Source organism: Neophocaena asiaeorientalis, unplaced genomic scaffold (assembly GCF_003031525.2).
Source record: "Neophocaena asiaeorientalis asiaeorientalis breed wild unplaced genomic scaffold, Neophocaena_asiaeorientalis_V1.1 scaffold138, whole genome shotgun sequence".
Lineage (NCBI taxonomy): Eukaryota > Metazoa > Chordata > Mammalia > Artiodactyla > Phocoenidae > Neophocaena > Neophocaena asiaeorientalis.
The window spans coordinates 5,007,777-5,034,769 of record NW_020172632.1 but is presented as its reverse complement, the minus strand read 5'-3'; the positions used below and the strand labels follow the sequence as shown (position 1 = coordinate 5,034,769).

Here is a 26,993-nt window from a genome sequence, read left to right as displayed (position 1 = left end):
CTGTTCCATTATAGTTTTTTTTTTTTTTTTTTTTTTGCGTTACGCGGGCCTCTCACTGTCATGGCCTCTCCCGTTGCGGAGCACAGGCTCCGGACGCGCAGGCTCAGCGGCCATGGCTCACGGGCCTAGCCGCTTCGCGGCATGTGGGATCTTCCCAGACCGGGGCACGAACCCGTGTCCCCTGCATCGGCAGGCGGACTCTCAACCACTGCGCCACCAGGGAAGCCCCACATTATAGGTACTTTTAATAAGTAGTGGCTAGGACCATTAGCAAAATACCAATATTGTTTAGCATTGCTAACATTGCTTATTTACTGACATATCAAACATTTAAAATAATCAGTTGATATTTTATGTGTTTTTAACTTTTTGAATAATAAGTTTATGCTCAAGGAGGTTTGATTTGGGTGAAAATTTGATGTTTTAATTTCTAGTCTGATATAGTCGTTAACTTACAAGTAAGGTATGATTATTAAATGCTTTTTAAATAGCAGCAAAGTACACATTTAAGCTAAATATTTGACATGCTTGTTATTTAAAGTAGTATTTTAATCTAAGCCTTTTGGCCACGCTGCCAGTTGTCAATATCCCTTAAATTTCTTATCTCAACAACTTCTTTTTAGAAATCATTTGGTAAACTGATTTCTTTTTTCATTTGTTTTGATATGAAATTGCAGAATCTTTTCTCACTCTAAGAACTCACTAATTCTAGTAGTGTTGCTGGAATAATAGCACTATATGATTTATTGGATTCTACTTCCTCCATGAACAAGATTTCTTAACATAAAAGTAGAACACTATTCTGTTTTCATTATTTTAAAATACAGAGCATGATTTTACTTGTATTTAATGAAATTGAATTATCTCTAAAGTTCTGAAACTTGAACTTTGAAGTTAGTGTATTTATTAATTTGAAACTTCTTTTAGATGAATCATCCTGATCTTCTGATACAAGTGCTTGGGATTTTAAAAAAAAGTGGTGAGTTTCTTTTTAGAGTTGTTTTTCTAAAGAAAGTTCTTTAAAGATATATGCATTGTGTTGTTTATGTATGCCTAACCAAGTTAAACTAAAACAGCTAGCATATTTGCGTCATTGTATTGCATATGTATTTAATAGGTGTACTAGAACATTTACATGTCAGTTAGATCAAAAGTATCATATTTAAAATTGATATATTAAAAACGATTGCCTTTTGGGTAATTTCAAAATGTTGCCTTTGAGTATTATGAATGCTTCTTGTGTAAAATGAGACAGAAAACCTGTAATCATTAGGAGATTGTTGATGAAGGAAGATTTAGGGAGAGACTTGGGGAAAAAAATGTGTGTATGCATTGAATAAATATGTTTTTCCCCCATTTAAAACAATGTTAATCATTTATAGTACATCAACCAGATTATACCTACTAAGTCTTTCATATGTGGCTCATCTGTCTGGATTGATTTTTATGTAAAAAGGACATTCATATAGGTAACAATACTTTTTAAATAAAAATTTTAAAAATTACAACTTTCTCAAAGCAGGTCCCAGGTCATGTAGTACAGTCTGGAATATTATTTTCTTGGTTTTATTTACTGCTTTTCTTGTTATATAAAGTAAATGCTTAGGAGCTCAGAGTCTGGAGCCAGACTTTCCAGGTGCAAATTTTAGTTAGTTGTACCACTTACTGGTTGTGTGTCCTTTGACAAATTACTTAAGTGTTAATGCTTCAGTTTTCTCATCTATAAAATGGCAATAATATAGTATCTTTTTGATGAGAGGGTTGTTTATGAGGATGAAATGGGTTAAGCCATAGCTTAGAAAAGTACCTGGTTTACAGTACCTTCTTATTAAATTTCTGCTGCTGTGATTGTTATTATTACTATTGTCATCTTATATTTTATGAATCATAATTACCTGTCAAAAATATTTCCATTTTGGCTTAGAAGAGATAGTTTATTGATTTTAGCCATATCCTCTCATTGGCTCTAGTGTCAGTTCTAAACTTCTTTTCTTCTCTCTGTCTGCCCTATCAGCTCTCCGTTATTTATCAGCTTTTTGGCCATTTTCCTGGAATATTAATATTTAAGGGATGATTTTGGTCCAGTTTAACCTGTAAAGGAAGTTTTCTTCTGTAATAAATAGTTGACTCTCATTGCACAAAAACTCTAAAGCATAATATAGACAAGCGCTTTTACCTCTTTAGACTCACTAGACACTATCAACGTAGCAAAAATATTTTAAATATGTTTTCCACTAAAATACATGAATAGATCATCTTAAGTCACATAACATAGGTTTCTAAAATTCAGTCTGAATGTAAAATTGATTATTCCCTCCTTTATGCCCTCTGTACTCTTTAAAGACCTCTATCCTGTTATCTGCAGGATTTATTTGTTTATATATTTGTTTTCCAAATCCCTAATTGAGCTCTTTGTATCTATTCATTGTCATATCCACCATGCATAATGTAATTCCTGACATGAAGCTCTTCAGCACGTTTGTTTTGAACAGATTAATAATTCCAACAGGTACTACTAAGAGGTTTTTTCTGAACTTCAAATGCGATAATGTTAATCCATCTGTTTTTGTTTAGATTAGATATTTTATAGCATGGGGCCTACCTTGGAGATGTAGAGAAAGACTTCAGAGTGGAAGTGTGCTTCACTTGTTAGTCCTTCCTTAAGAGCTTTGGCAGACTCTTCATGTATTAACAGGAAATAGGGCCAGTAGAGTTAGCCTTTTACTGCCATGGATAATTTAAAAGAACTATATTGTCAGAGCATTGTAGGTTCTCATTTTGTGACTCCTGTGGAAATAGCCTTCAGAAGTAAGTGGTGTCCTCTGTTTGCTATATCTATGAAGGTTTAACAACTTTGACTAGATTGTATATTTACTTGGAAATATTCAAACTTTTAGGGATGTTAAAACCTTTCTTCTTAAGGTAATTATAATGTTCAGACAGTATTTGGGACTCTGCCTGTCTGTGGTTTGTGATAATACAGCAAATGACACCAAGAGAGGTAAGAGATTCTGTTGGGTTGATGCTTAAAACGAGAAGAGTGGATTGTCCCACAGAAGCAGTGAGAGTGATTTTTAGAAGGAAACAATTACTTAATGTTTACCATAGAGCAGACATTTGAGAGATGTTGACATTAGCTTACATGTTTTATTTTTTTCTTTATTAGTATTATATGTAGATGTGGAATCTGATTTTCACGCTAAAGTTCCTGTTGTGGTGTGCAAAGATCGGAAAAGGTCGGTAACAATGAAGAGAAAATAAAGTTTTTTAAAAAAAAATTAACAACAACCAAGTATGCAGTGGATATCTGTAAGAGAGAAGAGTTTTGTTTTAGATTTCTTCTTGGATTAATTTGACTAAGCTAGTTTCTATTTATTAAAATTAGCAAGCCTGCTAAAAGCATGTGAACAAGAAATGGAGTTATTAGAGAGTTAAAAATAAAACATTCTAATGCAAAACTTTTCATTTGTTTATTCACCCAACAGTATTGAGCGTTTACTATATGTTAGGTACTGCTTTGCTTATTTCAAACATAAATAAGAAATAGACTCTCTTCTCAAGGATCTATTAGAATCTAGTTTTTAGTTCACTGAAATTCAAGGAGTCTTTGAAGATTGATCTTCGCTTTCTATTCAGATATTTATAGGACTGAGAGAGCAACATGCCTTTGACAAAGGAAACTGAAATATCGTATTTGAAACCAATGTGGGAGAGATAGAAACAATATGGAAATAATAGTGTATTCTTTTATTGATTATTAATTATTATTTCTTACATTTTAAGATTACTCTTTTTTATTCAAAGCTAGAAGAATCTTTGGAGATCTAGTTCAACTTCCTTATTGTCTAAATTAGAAAATTGAGACCTGGAGTGATTAAGTGATTTGTCCAAATTCAAATTATTCAGGGGAAAATCAGAATTGGAATAGAGGTATTCTGACTTCTAGTGTTTTTCCTACCATATTGTGTCAAATTGCCTCTGCGGCAACCTCAGTCACATTCTTTTCCCTGCCACAAAAATGTTTCTTCTACAATTCTGTCACTCCGTTTAAGGTAGCTCCTATATTCACTTACATATAAGCATTACTTGTGGATTAATAGATAAATTCTTTCTGATCTCTAATCTGAAAATAGCATATCAATAAAGTCATGAAAGCTTGGATAGGAAAAATTAGAGTCGAGAAGTATAGCTAGTCAATTCAGTATTTCATTTTTTTTTTTTGCGGTACGCGGGCCTGTCACTGTTGCGGCCTCTCCCGTTGCGGAGCACAGGCTCCGGACGTGCAGGCTCAGCAGCCATGGCCCACGAGCCCAGCCGCTCTGCGGCATGCGGGATCCTCCCGGACTGGGGCACGAGCCCTTGTCCCCTGCATCGGCAGGCGGACTCTCAACCACTGCGCCACCAGGGAAGCCCCAGTATTTCATTTTTTGTTTTTATCATGTGCAAAGTAAAAAGAATGGACTAGGAAGGTATGTTGTACTATTTGACATTGATGATATCTATGTCTTTCCCCTCACATAAATCAAATTTTGGTGCATCTTAATGCTGCTTTTGAAATTAATTTTTCATGAACTTAAATACTAAGTGAGGTTAAAATTTATTTCTGAAGTATAAATGGATAGTTAAAACATCTTTAATTTGTATGGAACTCTAGTGATGGAAATGATATATAGTTTTCTGTTAGCTCTAAGTTTATTAAAACATTTGTTTTTATTATGAATTCTTAGGTGTTAATTGTGGTGACTGGAAAGGATAGCCACAGGATTTGAAGTATTCTGGTTTTTAAGGTATTAGTACAGTGAAAATTTGTTTCTTTCTCATTCACAGTGGTTTACTTTGTAGAGTGAGTGCAGGAAATGATATGGCATGCCTCACTACTGACTTACTTGCTGCTCTTGGCAAAATGGAACCTGTCTTTACTCCCTTGGTGTTAGCCTTTCGCTATTGGGCTAAGGTAAGTGGAACAGAGGAAAAAAGTACCTAACATTTAAGATAAATGAGGCTTTTTCTTGCACTAACATGTAACATAAATCATAATAATATGGGGACAAAATAGTTATTTGTGGATGGAAAGTGGTGTGGCAGGTTCTGATAATGGACATGAAAATAAAGTTTCATAGGCATGTAGAGTTTATTAATATACTTTAGAATGTTTAATTATTATACTTTATTCTCTTTTATTCAGTGTAGAAATATTCTCTTTCACATCTTAGTATTTGAGACTCAAGTCTTCACTCTTATTGTAATTGTAAGTTAAGGTTGTAAGGTTGTAAGATATTGTTATGCAAGTTAAGATTCTTTTGTTAGCATATTTTTTTCCCAGTCTCTGTCTTAGAACATTATTCTCTTTCCTATAAATTATTGGTAACCTGCAGCAATTTCTTTTTTTTTTTAATGAATTTATTTATTTATTTTTGGCTGCATTGGGTCTTTTGTTGCTGTGCACAGGCTTTCTTTAGTTGCGGCGAGCGGGGGCTACTCTTCATTGTGGTGAGCGGGCTTCTCATTGCGGTGGCTTCTCTTGTTGTGGAGCACAGGCTCTAGGCGCATGGGTTCAGTAATTGTGGCTCACGGGCTATAGAGCTCAGGCTCAGTAGTTGTGGTGCACGGGCTTAGTTGTTCCGTGGCATGTGGGATCTTCCCGGACCAGGGCTTGAACCCCTGTCCCCTGCATTGGCAGGTGGATTCTTAACCACTGCGCCACCAGGGAAATCCCTCCTGCAGCAAGTTCTGAATGGCCAACTGCTAAGAATTCGTTATCTAAGTTTCCTAAATTAGAATTAACATATTATTAAAGGCTGTGGTTCCCCCTGTGCTCCAGGTTACCCCTTGGAGGTGGCGAGGAGTGGTAAATATCAGTCCAAATGACTAGAGAGAGAGAGATTTTAGTTTTTGTATATAGTATTCATCAGTGTAGTATTCATTACTTGTTAGACTAATGATGAGTAAATTCTCTGTCTTATACAAAGAAGATGAGTTAGTGGGGTAGTGGTGGAGTGATAACTTGAGAACAAAAACAGCCAGAGGATTCTTTTAGAAATATTTTGTCTCGACTTTTGATTCTCCCCATAGTTGGGACAGAACCAGCTGTCTGAGTAAGGAACAGCTTGAAAAGTATGGAACAGTCAGAAAGCCTAAGTTGGGGTGTCTTCATACCTAACACCTTTGTGTTTGCTATTCCCTTCATCTAAAATGTTCTTACCCCACATATCCAGCCAGAAAGGTTCACTCTTTTACTTTTTTTCAAGTTTCTGCTCAAATTTCATCTTACCAGAGTCTCCTGGACCACCCTGTATAAAATAGCATTGCCTCCATCACTCTCTCTGCCGTTACCCTGCTTTATTTTGTTCATAGCACTTACTGCCACCTTCCATACATATTCATATATTTGTTTGTGATCTGTTTTCTTCCATGAAATTATAAACTGCAAGGATAGGAAGTTTAGTCTGTTTTATTTATTCACGGCTGGTCCTTGTGCTTCTTATGTTACTATGCCAGTGCAGAGTAGGCATTTAATAAATATTTGTTGAATACATGGCCCAGTTCTTCAGAAAGATTGTTAATCCTTGGAAGTGACTGGGAGCAGTGAACCAGTCTGAGGGAGGGTGAACCTCCTCTTATTTATCTCATTATATTCTGTGCCTAGCATAATGCCTAGCATACTACAGAAATTTAGTGCTATGAAATGGAATAAACCAATTCCAACTCTAATTTTTATACTAAATATTTATATCATTTTGAGCAAGGCACTTCATCTATCTGAGCCTCAATTTTTCTATCTGGAGAGATTATTTCAAAAGTGATATGAGATAATGAATGAGAATATACTTTGAATTCTAAAATGCTACACAAATCTTTTTTGTTCAATTGGCAAGTGAGATTATTTAAACAACGATAAGTCAGCAGGGATAGGACTGGTGTGACAACCCTAGTAACTAAAGTTTCTCAGAGTATGGGATGAGACTGGTAGACAAGGACTAGCCATTACTCAGGAAACTAAGTTTATCAACTCCAGGAAGGTTAGTGGCTTCATAAGGAATGAAGGAATAAATAGCTGCCTCTGGGATGGTACTATTTAATTATGCCTTAATTTTTTTAGTGGTCATAAATAGTCTTAGTTTTCTCACACACTTCTTTTGTTCTTTTAAGTAATTAGACTGTGTTAGAAGACTATAAATGGTATTCAGCTTATTTTCATTTGGGAAAAAAAAAGTGGCCTATAAACTTTGTTTCCTAAAGTGGTCTCTTTGAAACGGTTACTCAAATTTGTATTGATTCTAAACATACCAATCAGTGAAGGACACTAAAAAACGTGTTACAAAGCTGGTTGCAGAGTGGTTCCTTTCTGTTTCCAACAGAGCGATGTGTCTCATTTTTGGCAGCTGTGTTAGTTGCAAAGAGCTTTTCCCAGTGGTTTTCATTTTCTGAGTTTATTGTAAGAAACCTAGAAATGATTTCTCTCAAATAATTCCTCTCAAATATTTTTTTCCAACAGCTTTATTTATCTTGAAGTTTTAATCCACATTGTATGTTATTTAGTAAAGCACAGATTTTCCATGATTTGAGGGTTCAGGAAAATTGTAGTATATGAATATAATTTATTCTTGTAATTGAGATCATGAGATTGCTGTTGATTGTTCTCTGGCTGTCTCCATTCTTAAGTAGCTATATTCTTAGCATTCTACTAATAAGAAATTGTTTTCTGGGAAAGCCTATTAATACTCTGGGCAGCAAAACTCTTAGCCTTATCAGTCCGATATAGTCAAGTTTCCTGACTCAGAGCCACTTTTTGTAGTTAACATAAGAATTAATTTTAGCAATATCTGACATCTAAAAGAGATTACTGGGGGTTTTACTTTATTTTTATTTTTTATTGTATATATTTAAGGTATACAACTTGGTGATTTGATATATGTATACATTGTGAAATAATCACGTCAAGCTAATTAACATATCTGTTACCTCGCACAGTTACCATTTTAGTTACCGTTTTTGTGTGTGTAGTGAGAAAACACTTGAGCTCTAACTTCTTAACAAATTTCAAGTATATAGTATAGTATGGTTAACTATAGTCACCACGCTATACATTAGATCACCATAACTTATTCATCTTGTGTAACTGAAATTTTATACCCCTTGACCAACAATCTTCCCATTTCCCTCTACCCCAGCCTCCGGTAGCCACCAATCTCTTCGCTTCTAATTAGTTTGACTATTTTAGATTCCACATATAAGTGAGATATAACATTTGTCTTTCTGTGCCTGTCTTATTTCACTTAGCATAAATAATGTCCTCTAGGTCTATCTGTATTGTCGCAAATGGCAGAATTTCCTTCTTTTTTAAGGTTAAATAATGTTTCATTGTGTGTATATAGCACATTTCCTTTATCCATTTATCTATCTATAGACGTTTAGGTTATTTCCACATCTTGGCTATGAGATCTCTGTGTTTTAAGAGCTCTCTGTTAAACTACCTCAGTGTTTTTCCTCTGTGAGATGTCTGATAGTGTTAACAGCTTACATGAGCAGCTCCTTATAGTTGCAAAGAAGTTTCTGGTTAACTTGACTTATTCATTAGGCAGCATACCCTTTGTCCTAATACCCTGGATAAATGAGAATTTATTCTAGTGGAATATTTTGAGCTCTTTTTCAAATTTATTTATTTATTTAAATAAATGTATTTATTTATTTTTGGCTGTTTTGGGTCTTCGTTTCTGCGTGTGGGCTTTCTCTAGTTGTGGCGAGTGGGGGCTACTATTTTCGTTGCGGTGCATGGCCTTCTCACTGTGGTGGCTTCTCTTGCTGCGGAGCGCAGGCTCTAGGTGCGCAGGCTTCAGTAGTTGTGGCGCGTGGGCTTAGTTGCTCCATGGCATGTGGGATCTTCCCAGACCAGGGATTGAACCCCTGTCCCCTGCATTGGCAGGCGGATTCTTAACCACTGCGCCACCAGGGAAGTCCTAAGCTCTTTTTATCAGTGTTTTTTAATCCTCTTTTATTTCAAATTATATTCTTAAATTTACTAAGGCTTTAGTGATTATGCTACGTCTTTATTATGTAAGGAAAATAATAACAGTCCAATTACAGGCTGATCTTACTTAAGTAAATGCAAAAGTCTAAATACAATATAAGAAAGTTGCCCGTGAGCCATGGCCGCTAAGCCTGCGCTTCCGGAACCTGTGCTCCGCAACGGGAGAGGCCATGACAGTGAGAGGCCTGCGTACCGCAAAAAACAAAAAAAGTGAATTACTCAAGCCATATGTGTTAAAATAAGGAATATTACAGAGATGTTCATCAATTATGTTATACATTGTTGTGGAGATTTAAAAAATGCAACAAGGAAAGAAAAGGAAGTAATGAATGTAAATATTAGAAAAACAATAAGATGTTCTCTTTGCTAATGATATGATTGTATACCTAGAAAACCCTAGTTAAAGACTGCTAGAATTTGTGATGACTAAATACACTATAAACATACAAAAATCAGTAGCTTTTCTCTGTCATAAAAATAAACTTATAGAATAGAAGCAGGGAAAAGTATTATCTTCATGATAGTGACACAAATTATAAAATACTAACAAATTAATAAGGGTACAGGAAGAAAATTGTGTTATTGAATGGTGAAAACAAAATCTGAACAAATTTATTTATTGAGCAAACATTTGTTAAATGCTTCCTATGTACTAAATACTGTTCTTAGGTGTTGGAAACATCTAACAAGATGTACTGAGTCCTGCTATCATGAAGCTTACATACTTTTGGAAGAATCAGAGAGTAAAAAAATATATAAATAACACAATATCTGGTAGAATTTAGTGCCATTAAAATGACGTGATGTGATAAGAGAGTGACATTTCACTGGATGGTCAGGGAAGTCTCTTTGAGGATGTGATATATAAACTCTGACCAGCATAACCAGCCACTTGATCGTCTCAGGGAATAGAATCCAAGGGATAGCTAGTAAAAAGCCTGTAAGGTGAGAATGAGCTCTTAAGGAGCAGAAAAAGGCAAGAGTGACTGGAATGAAGCGAGTGAGAGTGAACGTTGTAGAGGATGAGGTTAGACAGACACTTCAAGTGGTAAGGAACTTGTATTTTAATTTCATTGGATAAGTTTTAAAAGCAGTATATGACTTGGCGTGATTTATGCTTGGAAAAGGTCTTCTGGGGGTAAAGAGTAGAAATAGGGAACCCAGTGAACAGGCTGTTGTGGTAGATCAGCTAGAGAGGATAATGATCTGTGCTAGGTTAGAATGGATATGAAGCCAAGTAGACAGATTTGGGATAAGTTTTGGAAGTAGGACTTGCAGAGGTAATGGATGCAAGAGGTGAGGGAAAGAGTAATTGATGACAACTCCTAAATTTTTGGAAAATGCAAATACACCAAGTTATTGGATAGGGAGATGGTATCCCTAAAATGTAAAGTCCCCTTAAATTAATTTTCAAATGTACAATAATTTCAATTAGAATTACCAAGAATTTGGGAAAAAAAATTATAACGTAATCTTAAAGTTAGTATGGAAGAATAAATGAGAGAAGCCAAAATAATTCAGAAAAAGAAAACTAGTGAAGGAGGATGTACTTTACCACTATAAAACTGCTTTAGTCAAGTGTATACCATTGCATAGGAATAGACACGTAGATCTGTGGAACAGAATAGAAAGCCCATAAGTAGGCCCTAGGGTAAATGAGATGTTAATCTATGAAAAGAATAAAAGATTTCAGTGAGAAAGCAATGGTTTATTTAATAAATAGTTCTGTCAGAACTGTATGTTTCTTGAAGAAAATAATGGACCCTTAGCACACTAAATGCAAAAATAAATTGCACTCAAATGAAAATTCACAATTTTAGAAGAAAATTTAAGAGTATTTATATGTAACCTGTGGATTGGAGAAACATCTTTATCATGGTAGGAAACCTAGAAGATATTAAGCATATTTAACTGTTTATATAAACAATACATTTTATATGATAAAAAGTACTATAAATGATGCCAAAGCAGATTAGGAAAAAATAACATTTTTCAAATGCGTATGTCAGATATAAAGAGTTATTATTTATAACATAAAAAAGAACACGTACAAATCGATATGTATTGATGAAAATAGAAAAACTGGCAAAAGATTTAATAGTTCAGAAAAGAGCAAATCCAAATGGTTAGTAAATACATGAAAATTTGTATAACCTCTTAGCATCAAGGAAATGCAAATTGAAGTAACTATTAGATATTATATCTCACCCATCTTGTTGACAATTTTTTTAAAGTGGTAACACCTGTACACCTGAAACTAACACAACTTTGTAAATCAACTTTACTTAATTAAAAATAAAAAATAAAAAAAATAGGGACTTTCCTGGTGGCGCAGTGGTTAAGACTCCGCGCTCCCAGTGCAGGGTGCCTGTGTTTGATCCCTGGTCAGGAAACTAGATTCCACATACATGCCACAACTAAGGAGCCTTCTGGCCGCAACTAAGGAGTACATGTGCTGCAACTAAGGAGCAGGCGAGCCACAACGAAGACCCAGCACAACCAAATAAATAAGTAAATAAAATAAATATTTAAAGAAAAAAAGGTTGTAACACCTAGTATTGGGAAGCATGTGTATACCTTCTTGTTACTGATGAAAAGAGAAATTTCTGTACTGATTTTGGAAAACAATCTTATAATATTTATTAGAATTTAAATATATCACATTTTAAAATCCAGCAAATACATTCCTGGGAATATAGCTCATAGAAATGAGTACCAGTATTTAGGAAAATGTATAAGGATAAATACTACAGGACTGTTTAAAGTGGCAAAACTGGGAACAAAATGTGAAAGTCCTTGGGTGAGGGAACTATTGAATAACCATCCAGATCATAGGCTATAATTTAACCATTTTAAAAGATGTGTTAGATATATACTAATTGACTAAGAGGGACTTTCTTGGTGCATTGTTAAGGGAGAATAGTAATATACAGAGAGATGTCTATTTTGGTAAAACATGACAAAAACTATAAAATCCTCCCTGTATTTATATAGAAAATAGGAATGTATATTTGTATATGGTTATTTGAGTATAGAAAAAGGCATGGAAGAGTACATAGAAGATCGTTAACATTGAGGCAGAAGTAGAGGCAAGATAAGAAAATAAGATTTTAAAAAGATGTCCACAGTAAAAGCACTATGTGTGATATGATTCCGTTTAACTAAAATATGTATGTATCTTCATATGCAGTAAGGAAATGAATGGAAAGATGGTTACCAATATATAAATAGTTATTTCAGGTTGGTATGATTTCAGGTCATTCCTTATATTTGTCATTATTTGAACTTTTAACAATGATTATGGTAGGAAGACAAAAGCTACTTTTATTTTTTAGGAGAACAGAAAGAAAGTTAAATGGTGGTACTTTTTTTCCCCTTCATTTTGCAGTTGTGCTATATTGACTCCCAAACTGATGGCGGAATCCCTTCTTACTGTTTTGCTTTAATGGTGATGTTTTTTCTACAACAAAGAAAACCCCCTCTTCTTCCTTGCTTACTTGGAAGTTGGGTAAGCATCAGTTTGTAACATGTATGCACATGTATATATGTAGTTCATTCTTGCAGAGTGCTCTGTTCACACATTTAAAGCTGGAATTCTGGTTTGTCTGTTTGTCCATCATTTTTTTTCTTTTAATAACTTTCCACTACCAATTTGGAATGCCTTTTTATGTAGATTGAAGGCTTTGACCCAAAAAGGATGGATGACTTTCAGCTGAAGGGCATAGTAGAAGAGAAGTTTGTGAAGTGGGAATATAATTCAAGTAGTGCAACTGAGAAAAACTCAATTGCTGAGGAAAACAAAGCTAAGGCAGACCAACCAAAAGATGATACCAAGAAGACAGAAACAGACAACCAAAGTAATGCCATGAAGGAAAAACATGGCAAAGTAAGCTTTTTTTGTTTTTGTTTTTGGCTTTTCTATCTGTAGAATTTGTGATGCCTTCAATTGAAGCTATTTTAATAGTAGATTGACTGACTGACCTTGAGTAAGCCTCTTGGCCTCATTTTCCTCATCTGTAAAGTGAGGGGTTGATCTGGTTTAGTTTTTCAGTACCAAGATTCCCTAATAAATATATACCTCATTTTGAAAGGCTTGTATTGTTTGAATCATATCAAGGTAATTCTTTGTATCTTTTTCATTTAGATAAGAAAAATTTCCTTCAGGAGTTGGGCTGTGACCAGAGCTTTAGCATATGGGGATTATGTTGCCAGACTGGTGAAGAAATAAAGGCCTTGTGCTCCTATAGAGGGTGGCTGGCTTATTTAATCACTCAAACTTCATTTATTAAGGACCAGCTATGTGCCAGGCATTATCTTGAGTGCTAGAGAACCCAAGATGTATATTCATGGATTATGTCCTCCAGAAGCATGTAGTCTTCTGAAGTAGACAGACATTATTACAAAAATGTGAACGTTACAGAAATCATTGCTCTAGCTATACTGAAGTATATGTAGTTCCCGAGCACATGTTCAGTTCTTCCACTTTCCTAGACTACCTTCTACCCTTTTCTCAAACCATCAATACTCTCAGCTAATGATCTTGCTTATTATTACTTCTCTGAGAAAACTGAAGCAATCAAAAGAGAACTTCCCACTCCCACCACCATCTCCCACTATCCGCGCTCACATACTCTGCCTTGCTGCCAGCTTTCATAACCTTTATGAAAAGTTCCTGTGTTGCTATCTAAAGTCATTATCTTAACTTGTGTGTTTAGTCTCATCCCTTCTTGTCTATTCCGGAATATTGCTCTAGCAGTTCTTCTCTTTCCATCCTAGGTTACCAATTTTTCATTCTTTACTGAATCATACATGCTTTCACATCTCCCACTTTAAAGAAAAATCTTGACACCATTTCCCCTCCTAGCTATTTCCTTGCTCCCTTTTGCAGGAAAACTTCTTGAAAGAATTGTTTATATACACTATTTCCAATTTCTCTGTTTCCTTTTAACTCACTCTACTCAGGCTTTGACCCCCATCCATCTGCCAAAACTTGTTTTACCAGTGTCAGTATCCTCCACATGGCTAAATCCAATAGTTATTTCACAATTTTCATCTTTTTTGACTTATCAGCAACATTTGCAGTTGATTATTTCCTTCTCTAAAAAATTTCTTAACTTGACTTTCAGGATACCACACCATGCCTGATTATTCCTTCTCAGCCTGTTTGTTGGTTCTTCCTTTCCTCTCCAATCTCTTTAATGTTGGAGTATTCTAGGGTTCAGTCCTTGATCCCTGCCTTTTTTCTGTATCTACACTCCCTTGGTGATCTCATCCAATCTCATGGATTTTAAGTACCATCTATATGATGATGACTCCCAAGTTTAAATGTTAGGCCAAACCTCTCTCCTAAACTCTATAATTGTATTTCCAACCTGCTATTTAATGTTTCTACTAAGATGTCTAATAGATGTCTTAATCTTAATGTGTCTAAAACTGAACTCTGGGTCATCCCTTTGCTCCACATGCAGTTTTCCCATCTCAGTTGATGGCACTTCATCCTTTCAGTTGCTCAGTCAAAAACCTTGGAGTCATCCTTTACTTCTCTCTTTCATACCCCATACCAAGTCTGTCAGGAAATCCTGTCATCTCTACTTCAAAATATATCCACAATTTGACCACTTACCCTGTTACCATCCTGGTCCTAGCCATATCATCTCTGGCCTGGACTACTACCACAGACTCATAGTAAGTTTCCCTGCATTTACCCTTGTCCCCTTTATAGTCTCAACACAACAATCAGAATGGCTCTTCTAGAACTTAAGTCAGATCATGCCCTTCTCCCTCCCCACACTTGAAATACTTCAGCGGCTCCTCATTTAATTTAGAATAAAAGCCAGAGTTCTTACTGGTTAGCTCTTTGTTTCCCTCTTTTCTTCTCCTCTCTCTGCCACACTAGTCTTCTTTTTAAAGCTGTTTACACTCCTACTTTAGTGTGTTTGCTCTGTTTCCTGTTCTTAGAACCCTTTTTCCTCTTCTTCAGATCATACCTTCTCAACAAGTCCTATGCTGACTATATTTAACACTGGAATCTGCTCCCATATCCCATCCCCTTTACTAAACCTACTCAACTTTTTCTTATTTCCACAGCACTTTTCTTCTTCTAACTTACTGTGTAATTTACTTATTAAGTTCGTTGCTTATTGTCTTCTTCCCCTAGAATGTAAGGTCCACTAAGGCAAGGATCTTTGTTTTTTTTGGGGTTTTTTTTGCGGTACGCGGGCCTCTCACTGTTGTGGCCTCTCCCGTTGCGGAGCACAGGCTCCAGATGCGCAGGCTCAGCGGCCATAGCTCACGGGCCCAGCCGCTCCGTGGCATGTGGGATCCTCCTGGACCGGGGCACGAACCCGTGTGCCGTGCATCTGCAGGCGGACTCTCAACCACTGCGCCACAGGGAAGCCCTGGATCTTTGTTTTTTTTCACGGATATATCCCAAGTGCCTGGCACATAGTAGGCACTCAGTGAATAGTTGTAGAATGGAATGAGTGAATGATTTTTATGCCTTTATATGCCTTAGTGGTCACTTTTAGCTGGCATTCATCTAGCTAATTGCTTTAGAATTCAAGTATTACCTTTTCTGTTAAGACCCCCCGATTCAGAGACCCATTTTAGTATGTAGCCTTCATTGTAATTGTTAAATGGTCTCTTCCTCTCCTAATAGTCTGTGAAATGGACCTCACCTTGTTTGAGTCACAGTATGCTATGATTAGCATCACAGACCCAGTAGCCAGGTGATCCTGAGTCAAATCCTTGCCCTATAGTATCTACTTCATAGCTGTTAGAATTAATAGTTGTATATATTAGTTGTATATGTACCACTTAGAAGAGTGAGTGATACATGGTTTAAGTGGGAGCTCCCATTATTTTTTTATATCCCCAGAACAATGCCAGGGACACAGTGGGTTCTAAAATGTTTGTTGAATGAAGGAATTAACTTTTGAAAGCCCTGGGCATTTATATAGATTTTAAAAGTAATTGCTGCAATGGAGGAGCTCTAGTAGTTGTTATACAGTGATTAGCAACCTTGGCTGCACAGCACGGGACAATCACTTAGGAAGCTTTAAAAATCTCAGTCCATTAAATCACAGTCTTGGGAAAGGTATGGGAGATGGGAGTGGTGTCAGGCTCAGGTGTTGGTGAATTTTAGTGCTCTCAGTGTGATTCTAATGTGCAGCCAAGGTTGAGCATCACTGGTTTAGTGGAAAGAACACAAAATTCTAGGAGTCAGTAATCTGGGACACTGTTGCCAGCTGTGCCACAGACTGCTTTTTGGCAACCTATTCTTTTATGCCTCAGTTTTTGAAAAGGTGATCTCTAAGGTCTTTTTAAATTGAAAGTTAAACAATTCTATAGTTTTGTGAAGCTTAAATGAAAGGTATTTTTTTCTTTTCCAGTCTCCTTTAACATTGGGAACACCAAATCAGGTGTCCCTGGGACAGTTATGGTTAGAGCTGCTAAAATTTTACACACTGGATTTTGCTTTGGAGGAATACGTCATATGTGTACGGATACAAGATATTTTAACAAGAGAAAACAAAAACTGGCCTAAAAGGCGAATAGCCATTGAAGGTGAGATGATATGTTATATTTCATTTGGAGAATTTTGTGTGTGCCACTAATCATCTATTTCTAATGTAGTGTTATAAATTTTATCCCTTGGCTTTGTAGCACTATATGCCACTAGGTTGTCACTATATATTGTGGATAAATTCTTTATCAAGTCCATGATAGCTTTATAGGATTAATGCTTACTTAAAAGTTTCCAATCTGTAAATATTATAATGGCTAGGGTAATTAGCTTGTATACATGCCTTTATTTTTATTTTTTAATTGTGGAAAATTTCAAAAATACAGAAAAGTTATATGAATACTGTAAGATATTTTTAAATATATTTGTGTCATAAAATTATGTTAAAGTATAATCTTAAAATCCAGTTTTTCATTGTCTTGTGAAGTACCTCATTTATTAAATATGGCTAAGCTAAAGGAAAAAAGAACAATTGATGCTAACAAATAAGGTTTCACATCAAATCCCAAGAATATTAAAATCTTTAGAGATACAGAAATAAATAGTACTGCTTCTAAATTCTTAATAAAAAATTTAAATTCCACAACATTTTGCTCACTTTTTATAGATAGGAAATGGAATTTCTGTCCATCATTTTAGTCTTTTTAGGCTACACATTCTTCTCTTCCCCCCATCCTCTGTAGGGCTTCTCTACTGTGAGTTGGACTTACAAATATTCTCATACACTCAAACACGTACTCCCATCTTGTACTCGCTTACATATGGTAAATAAATGAGCTCTGAAGCCTGCAGCCATCATAATTTCTCTCTGCCTTTTTTTCTTTTTTTTTTTTTCTTTTTCTTCTAGAAAAAGGAAAGAGGCTAAGTAAAGCTTTTAAAAGCCTATGGATTTAGATAACAGTAAAAAGTAACAGATGCCCCAGTCTTAACAATCTGAAGCCTGGCCTGTTAATCCTTTCACTTAATGATCTTCAGTAGTGGAGAAAATGTGTATCGTCTTTTGGGTGGCACTGTTCTTTTTTCCTGGGGCATATTTGTATTTAAGGCTTATAAAATCCAAAAACCCGGAAACATTTTCAGAACTCTGTTCTATGCTCTTAATAATGAGGATTCAGTTGACACAAGCCTTTTCAGCATAGCCATTTTAGACTGTATCAGAGTTTAAATTTTGGTTTAAGTTTTACTTTCTTAGGTTTTTTTCTACTTTTTCTATTATTTCTCCTTCTTTCTCTCATTAATTTTCTGATATTACTGAAGTTAAATCTTAAAATCAGTATAACTTGAAGCCTGGAGAGTTTTAGGCTATATTTTATTTGTTTAAATTGCAAGGAGTATATATAACTGAAGAATATTGTGACAAGAGATGAAAATTATTACTAGGTCTTGGAGCTTGAAAAATTTCATTCAAAGACAATATAAGGAAGCATATTGGCATAGCTTTTTCTTGCAATTTTATCATTGAAATTTTGTAATTACTGAGTTGGCCTCCTCAGCCATCCTCTCATTAATTACCTTATTTTATTCTTTTCTCTCTTTTTCTTTTAGTTTTTAATTTTATGACAGAAACAAAGGAAAGATGTTGCTATTTTATTTCCACTACTCAGTTTGCAGGAACTCTCATTGGGAGCTTACCTTAGAAAAATTTTGGGAAAATGCACTCTGCTGACAATGTAGCTGTTTGTATAAGCTTGGATATGTAGTTTGTTAATAGATACTTAGCTACTGACCTTTTTTTTTTTTTTTAACTAGATCCATTTTCAATCAAGAGGAATGTTGCACGGAGCTTAAACAGCCAGCTTGTTTATGAATATGTTGTGGAGAGATTCAGGGCAGCTTATCGGTATTTTGCCTGTCCTCAGAGGAAGGGTGGAAATAAATCTACAGTGGATTCCATGAAAAAAGAGAAGGGAAAAATAAGCAATAAGAAACCAGTGAAGTCTGAAAATATGGCATCCAGTTGTTGCATTCTACTTGGGGAAAGCACAGAAAAAATAAGTGCAGAAAGAGGTCAGCCTGATAAATATGAAGAAATGGAATGTACATCACAGAGATGTATTACTGAAGATGATAATTTGTTGATAAATGAACTAGATTTGACTGAACATGGACAGGAATCTTCATCTCTTTCCACCAGTGAAAGCAGTGAATTAGAGCCAAAATCAATTAAGAAACAAGATGTTTTAGTACCTTCAGAAACTTGTTTTAAAAAGGAGCTCACCCAGTGTAATTGCATTGATTGTAAATCCCCTGAACCAGATGAATCTGCTGGTACAGACTGCAGGTCAAATTTAGAAACAGAAAGTTCACATCACATTGTATGCACTGACACATCTGCTACCTCTTGCAACTGCAAAGCTACAGAAGATACTTCTGACCTTAATGATGATGATAACCACCCCACCCAGGAATTATATTTTGTGTTTGATAAGTTTATTTTAACCTCTGGCAAGGTAGGATACAGTTTGTAAACAATCTGTAAGGTTTTGTGGTTGTTGTATGACTCTGTATTTATAGTTTTTAGATTCAGAAATGTAAAGATGGCTTCTATGATGGTAGACTATTGTTTTGGAATGTTATTCTGGTGTATATGTTTCTTTTACTTTTTGTATTTTTGCCTGTAGTTGCCCTTTTTTTTTTTTTAGCGGTACGTGGGCCTCTCACTGTTGTGGCCTCTCGCGTTGCGGGGCACAGGCTCCAGACATGCAGGCTCAGCGGCATGTGGGATCTTCCCAGACCGGGGCACGAACCTGTGTTCCCTGCATCGGCAGGCGGACTCTCAACCACTGCGCCACCAGGGAAGCCCCTGTAGTTGCCTTTTAAGAATGTATATGAAACCTGAAATGTTTCAGCACTCTATTACTAGTTGGTTTGCTTAACTTTCTCATATATGAAAGGATTCATCAGGTATCTTATGAAAGTGAGTTTGGTAAAGGCAGCATATATTTTAAATTTTGCTGATTTTTTTACATATGATTATAGTTACTTCCACAAAGGAGAATACAGTGTCTGTAAACTTTAATAGTGTTCTGTTTTAAAGTTTTTTTGGTGGGGGTCAAAGGTTGGTATATAAACTTAACTAAAGATAGTTGAGTTAAAACTAAGATCAGGAACCAAAAAAAAAAATGAATTCAGATCCTGTGTCTGCCACTGAGCTTCTCTTTGGATTTTGGCATATCCCTTATGAGTTATAGGAGTCTTAACTTTTCCACTTTTAAAGTGGGATAGTCTGAACTTTAACTTGATAAATTATAGAAAATAAAAACCTGAGCGAGCAGAAAATAAGCTACTTTGTAACAGAAAATAATTTGTTAATAAAAGTGTTAGCTAAGGTACTTTGCTTCGAGTGTAGTGTACATAATTGAAATAGTATCAGCACCTAGGTTGAAAAAAGGATTATGTAGATAATGTGTAAATCAAGTAGAATACAAAAAATACCCCTGAAAAGTCATCAAGTTTTATTGATTTATCGATAATTGTTTATTGACAAGCTTTAGAATTTTTAAGCTAATTACTAAGCTGTGTTTCTTCATCCTTTGTAAGGATACTCTGTCCCATTTTGTTTAGGTTGTAGTATTTAGGGCATATGGACTACTAAAAAAGATGAAATAAATGGCAGATATTTAGAAAAGCCTCTTAGTAATATAACTGCAGTTTACGTTTCTTAATACTTTTTTTTCCTGGAACCTTATCTTAAGGTAACTATTTCTCCAATTTTATTTCTCTCTCTAGTTATCTGTAACACTTTTCTAGAATTTTATGATAAATATGTCATTTTTTAAAAGCTTTAAAAAGCTGATAAAAATTTCTATGGTACTGTTAATTAGCCCACAGCACAGCATTCACACAGAGAGGTTTCTGTATATTTGGCTAGGTAAATGTCCAGGCTAACCCTGGAGGAAGAAGCTAAGTTCCTAGGCATGTTACAATAAAGAAAAGAGTAGTGCTCTTCATTAACCGTATGAGTTTTGTTTTTCAGGTAGTTGGGATGAATTTTTACTGTTTTGGCCACCTGTCTGGTAGTCTGGTAGAATACATTTGAAATGGTGTTGCAGGGTTTGAAAGTTGTTTGTGGCTATTGCATAAGAGTTGTTCCTTGTATGAAGCTGAGTCACTTTTAGAGTTCAGCCCTTTAGTTTCTTGAGTACCATGCTAATGTAATGAAATTGAACCTACTAGTCAAGCAGTGGTTCTATAAATGACTGACTCTGAAGATAGAAAATGTTTCAAGTGAAATGAAAGGTGCCACTTGAAATTTCTTTATAATCTACTTTGTTAAAGACCTTAATAGGTTAAAATGTGATGTATGCATTTCATTTTGGGAGCTGATCACACTGTTTGAATTAACCTATACCTTTTGTATCTCCTGGTATTTCCTTTATTTTACATCTTCAGGTAAATCTAATCCTTGGTAATATCATTTTAGTGGAGAAGAAAATAAGTAGTTGGCTCAAAATGTGTTTTTCTTTTTACATTTAATACTGAATTTCATTAACATGCTTTTCTTTCTAACCTCTTGAAAATGCAGGTTATCAGACTGACTTGCATAAAAGTTTCTTTTTGTACTGCTTTATAAGTGATAATAAAGTCCCTCAATAGTTTGATTATTAGATTCTTTTTTTAACCTTTGTATAGCCGCCAACAATAGTATGCAGCATCTGCAAAAAGGATGGCCATTCAAAAAATGATTGCCCAGAGGATTTCAGGAAAATTGATCTAAAGCCTCTACCACCAATGACAAATCGATTTCGGGAAATACTTGATTTAGTATGTAAAAGATGTTTTGGTAAGTCTTTTATTACTAGAACTACTTCCTAAGACTAGATTATTTCTTAGATTTTGAATATTTATTTTCTTATTTGAAAATAGTTTGCTTACATTTTGTTTGGGTAGAGGTTTTTAAATAGTTTAGAGACCCAACCACATATATTTATTAAATGCCTACTGTGTGCAAGGCACAGTGGTAAATGCCAAGGGGAATGCAGAGTCCATCGTGTTGCTTTTAAGGAGCTTGGACTCTGGATTTGTGCTGTCTAATATGGTGGTCACTAGATATATGTGTCTATTTAAATTTAAATTAGCTAAAATAAAAAAAAAATTAAATTACTCAGTTATACTAGTCACACCTCAGGTATTGAGTAGCTACATGTGGCTAGTGGCTACTGCATTGGGCAGTCTGGATAGAGAACATTACCGTCATTGCAATTTTCTTGCACAGTGTTACTCTAAATGGTTGTATAAGACATGTATGAAACTTGCCATAATTGGAAGTAGAATGTGTTACATTCTATAGCAGTGGTAAACAAAACGCAGTTCAGTCAGGCACAATTAATTTTAACTGGAGTGGGTCAGAGGAATTGGAGTTAATGATGTGGCATTTGAGATGGACTGCATTTTCAGATATAAGAGATTATGCATAAAAGCATAGGGTGTAGTATTTGTTTGAGAGAATAATTGCCTTAAATTTGGTAGAGTAAAAAAAAAAAAAAAAAAAATTTGGTAGAGTATAAGAAAGGTAATAGAGGCAGATAAGGTTATAAAGATTTGGGTAAAGCCTTACATACCATTTTTCAATAAACATTTATGGTGTACCTGGAATAAACCTTCACTCAGCAAACATTTTTTAAGTACTTACTGTGTCCCAGGTAAGATAAAGTTTCTGATGTCATAACATTAGTTCTCCATTGTATTCCCTCCCTTCTACCCTTCCTTATCTTCACCTCCTGCCAGGCAACTACTTATCTGCTTTTGGTCACTATACATTACTTTGAATTTTTCTAGAGTTCTAGGTAAATAGAATCACATGGAATGTACTTTTTTTTTTTTTTTTTTTGATGAGGGCATCTGGCTTCTTTAACTTGGCATAATTATTTTGAGATTCATCTATGCTGTGATGTGTATCAGTGGTTCATTTCTTTTTATTGCCGAGTTGTGTTCTGTTGTGTGGCTATACTACATTTTGTTTACCACTCACTTGTTGATAAATATTTTGTTTGTTTCTAAATTTTGGCTGTTATAAATAAATATACTGTGTACATTCGTGTATGTCTGAGTATGGACATATGTTTTAATTTCTCTTGGGTAAATACCTAGGAGTTGAATGGCTGGACCATGGCACATTCTTCTTTAACAGCTTTATTAAGATATAATTCACTACATTTGTTTTTATTTATTGAGTCATATATTTATCTCAGTATGGACTCATAGATGTATTATACTTTGGGTTATAATCCAATACTACTATTTTTGTTGCCCAAATTTGGCTGTTGGGAGTGCTTTCATTTGGTTCCTGTGACCTTTTGATATATTCCCATCAGTGTGTGGAGTTTTTTGGTTTCTTTTTGTTGTTAGTTTGTTCTTTTGTATTTTAGCACTTTCTTACTTTCTGGCCCTGCAAGATACTCCAGGATCATCATGTAAATTTCTGTCTCAGTCCTAGAATTAGACATTTTCCCAAAGAGCCCTGGTTCCTTTATTGGAGGATGGTGTTAGAAACCAAGATCTGGGTGTTAGAGTGCTTGTTGTGGTACTGGGTATTGTTGTTTCTAGGTCCTCTCCAAGCAAGAAAATTTATGTGTGTATACTAATACATGTATATACATGTATCTATAAATAATTCCATGTGACCATCTTACCTTTATTAAGCTAAGCATGACTTTGTACTGATGTCTCCAAGTCTAATACATTACCACATGGCTCTTTCTAGCCTCCTCTTTCTGATTATCTGTAAATGTCCAACTCCAACAGTGAGAAACCTGGCTCCCACCATGTGCCACCCATTTATTTAATTGTTCCATTTAAGTACACATGTACAGCATTATCAGAACTGTTATCCTATACCCTGACGGGAAGCAACTTTATCAATTAGAGTACAGTGCTTATGTGCAGTTCCTTTAAACCTTAGTCTTACAGACTCCACTTATTTTCAAAGTTAGATTAGCGCCTTCCCACCCCCCCACTCCCTTGAGTGAAGTTTTCTTATACATTTATAATGTAGCTGGATTCTTTGTTATAGACTGCATTCCATCCTGAGGTTCCCTGACCTCCTAGATGATTTTTAAAAATATGCATACAATAAAGTTGACTCTTTGTACTTGCAGAGTTCTGTTGGTATTTACAAGTGGTAATGTTATATATTACCATTAGAGTATCACACAGAATAGTTTCTCCAATCCAAAAAAAAAATCACCTGTATATCAGCTATTCAGCTTGCAACCACTGATGATGCATTTGTTTTTCAAAAGCTGAATATTAATTTAATTCCTTACCATATTAACTCTTGGGTATGAGTCTGGAGGAGGAGATAGAAAAAAAAAGATTATTCTTAAGGAGTGTATGGTCTTATTTGGAAAAATAAGATGACTATAAATGAAATAACTAGAAAACTGGAAGGACAGTATAAACTAAACTGGCAAGTGGTTTGAAGAGCTAAGGAAATTCAATTAAGGAGAGGTCATTAAAGGCCATGATTGGACAAAGAAGCTTATAGGGAAGGTATGAATCTTGACCAGGCATTTGAGGGAACTGTTAGATTTGATTGAGTTGGGTACCTAGTGTAACAGTATGAGAATAGTCTTAACAGGAGGGGAAAAACCAGCATGTATATGGGAGAGAGTGGATTGTCTGAAAAAAAATTAAATAATTTGTAGAAGAAAGTATATCTTGTAGCTGTTTCACAGGGAAAATGATCATGTGAAATGTACATAGATCTGTAAAGTTATTTTTCTGTTCTTTCTCTGCTCCTTCCTTCCGCAGTAACATTTATGATTTTAATGTCAGAGAGTCAACAAATAATGAAGAAAAGTAAAGTTTTTAGGGTAGAAAATTGAAGACATTTTCAGATTTCATTCTCCTTACTTTTCTTTTTCCTTTTCTTTTTTTTAACTTAGATGAATTGTCACCACCTTTTTCTGAACAACAAAACAGGGAGCAAATTTTAATTGGCTTGGAAAAGTTTATTCAAAAAGAATATGATGGTATGTTGTATGTAAAAGTTGATTGCTTTTGTTATTATAGTTACCTGGTCTGAGTTTCATTTGTTTAAAAAGTGTTTATTGCATGTTATATGTCAGGTACTATTCTAGGTGCTGGGGATACAGTGCTAACAAAAGAGGTGAAACCAGCTCTCATGAAGCTTATATTAAGAGGGATGACAGATAGTCAACTGACAAGTAAATAATATATCAGGAAATAATAAACACTGTTAAAGCACAGAAGTTAGAATGGTAGTGATAAGGTGATAAGGTGACATTTGAGCAGAGCCATTAATAATATAAAGGAGCAAATTATTATGAATATTCAAGGAGAGAACATTCGAGAGAGAAGCAGCAGCAAGTACAATACCCCATGATGCAATTATATTTGACTTGCTTGAAAGTTAGTGTGGCTTGAGTGGAGTGTGTGAGGTAGACTGTAATAGAAAGGTGAAATTAGAGAGTTAACCTAGAGTTTAGATCATTAGAGTCTTATAGGTGTTGGTAGAAGGACTTTGAATTTTATTTTGAATGTCTAATGAGAAGGCTTCTGGAGGGTTTTAACACATAAGTGACATGATCTGAGAGAATGGAGTACAGGTCCATAAGAATAGAAGCAAGCAGAACATTTAAGAAGCTGTTGCATAAGTTCAGATGAGACATAATAGTGATTTGGAAGAGTAGGTGAGAAGTGATTAGATTGAGGATATATTTTGAATGTAGAGTCAACAGGATTTGCTGATGCATTACATGTTAGATGTGACAAAAAGAAAGGAGTCAAGGATGGTTTTAGGATTTTTCCTTCACTAGTTGGGTGGTGCTATTTAATTGAGATGGCAAAAAAATAGACGGGGGCAGGTTTTGGGCATGAGGTAAAGAATCAAGAGTTCTGTGGCCAAATATTTTAGAAAAGGATGAAGAGTTGATTTATAATCAGAATGAACTTATACCTTTAAAATATGATCTGTTTTGTGCTACAGGATTCTATTTTTAATTATATTTGCTAGTGTATAAAGTATTGACCAAATCTAAGTTCTTGTTATATTAAACCCATGCACTTTTTATTTGCTGATGAATGTAGCTTCTTTTATATCTCTCAGTTGTCATTGATTTCAAGTAGGGCATCAGAACTGAATAGGAGGAGTAAGTTTGAAAATACAGAATTTGTTATCTAAATATGTAGGCTACAAGAATTAATAGGGAGAATGATCCAATCTTGTTAAGCCACAGCTTATTGAGTGACACTAATAAGCATGAAGGAATAACCCTAATAATATATATATATAAATATTATATATATAACTATATATATAATAATTGTATATATAATTTATATCAAATAGATTAATCCCTCACTTTAGAGGAGAATTAATTCTATATACTAAGATGACATTTGTAAAACTACTTGAATTGTGCCCTGAAGAAACTAGTTTATTTCCAAGAGATAAATCTCTAAATATTGATCTTAACTATTGGTATTGATGTTGAGAATGAATAAAAGTAGATGAGTTTATGAGGTCATTAAGTTGGAAGAAGGTAAAAAACTTGGTAAGTGTTTGGATGTGAAAGTTGAGAGGTGTTAAGAACCACATGTATATTTCTGAATAATAGTAGGTTTGAGGTGAAGTTGCTAGTTTAGTTTTGACTTGTTGAATTTATGATGTCTGTGGAAAAATGGGAAAAGCAGTTAGATACATGGGTGTGAGATTCTGGGGAGAAGACCTGGGCTTTAGGTGAGTGTTTTGGAATTTCTCAGTGTATCTGCTAATGGTAGATAATTTAAGCCATGGAATTGGGTAAGATTATCCTGTGGTAGGCCATTAGTAGTTAATAGAAGACTCCTCTTTCCTGATAATTATAAAACTTTTGACTTTTGTTTTCCTTTGCTTAGAAAAGGCAAGATTGTGCTTATTTGGCTCTTCTAAGAATGGATTTGGATTTCGTGATAGTGATCTGGATATTTGTATGACCCTTGAAGGCCACGAAAATGCAGAGGTAAGAGTTAGTGTTTGGAAAGTGATGTGGAAGTTTATTTTCTTCTAGTGATGAGTGTGTTTTTAATGTTGTATGTAGAATTGATAAAAATGTAAGGTGTCATTCTTTGTATAAATATATTAGCAATAGCAGTGTTTGAAATGTAAAAGCACTAGCATTATCATTTTAGAAGACATTCAAGTATTTAAGTAAGTAAATTTACTGTTTCAGTGATTTTGTAATGTAAAAACCATGTCACAGATAGTTACAAGTGCTTTTTAATGAATTTGTGGAAAAAATAGAGTTGGAAATTTTTTCATTAGAGCCAATGAAAAACTGTTGCTTCAGTTTGGTAGTAAACATTGATCTCACTTACTCTGTCTTTTCATATCTCTTCCATTAGGTGATGTCTCTGTATCACTAAAGATAGAAAATAAAGGTGGACATTCAATTTATAAATGGATTGTGTTCTACAAGTTGATTATAATTTGGGAGT

General features: G+C 34.9%; 1 protein-coding gene across 5 annotated transcripts in view; it reads left to right on the top strand.

Annotated features, from left to right (window-relative positions):
* The window catches only part of TUT4 (terminal uridylyl transferase 4), a 135,218-nt gene that overhangs the window by 74,512 nt on the left and 33,713 nt on the right, over nt 1–26,993 (top strand). For all 5 annotated transcript variants that reach the window (XM_024739266.1, XM_024739265.1, XM_024739264.1 and 2 more), the window contains exons 8-17: nt 928–979; nt 3,167–3,236; nt 4,828–4,954; nt 12,417–12,536; nt 12,702–12,914; nt 16,420–16,594; nt 18,303–19,003; nt 21,186–21,336; nt 24,440–24,526; nt 26,415–26,518. In XM_024739266.1, coding sequence (XP_024595034.1) covers nt 928–979; nt 3,167–3,236; nt 4,828–4,954; nt 12,417–12,536; nt 12,702–12,914; nt 16,420–16,594; nt 18,303–19,003; nt 21,186–21,336; nt 24,440–24,526; nt 26,415–26,518 — 1,800 coding nt within the window. The remainder of the gene's footprint in view (nt 1–927; nt 980–3,166; nt 3,237–4,827; nt 4,955–12,416; nt 12,537–12,701; nt 12,915–16,419; nt 16,595–18,302; nt 19,004–21,185; nt 21,337–24,439; nt 24,527–26,414; nt 26,519–26,993) is intronic.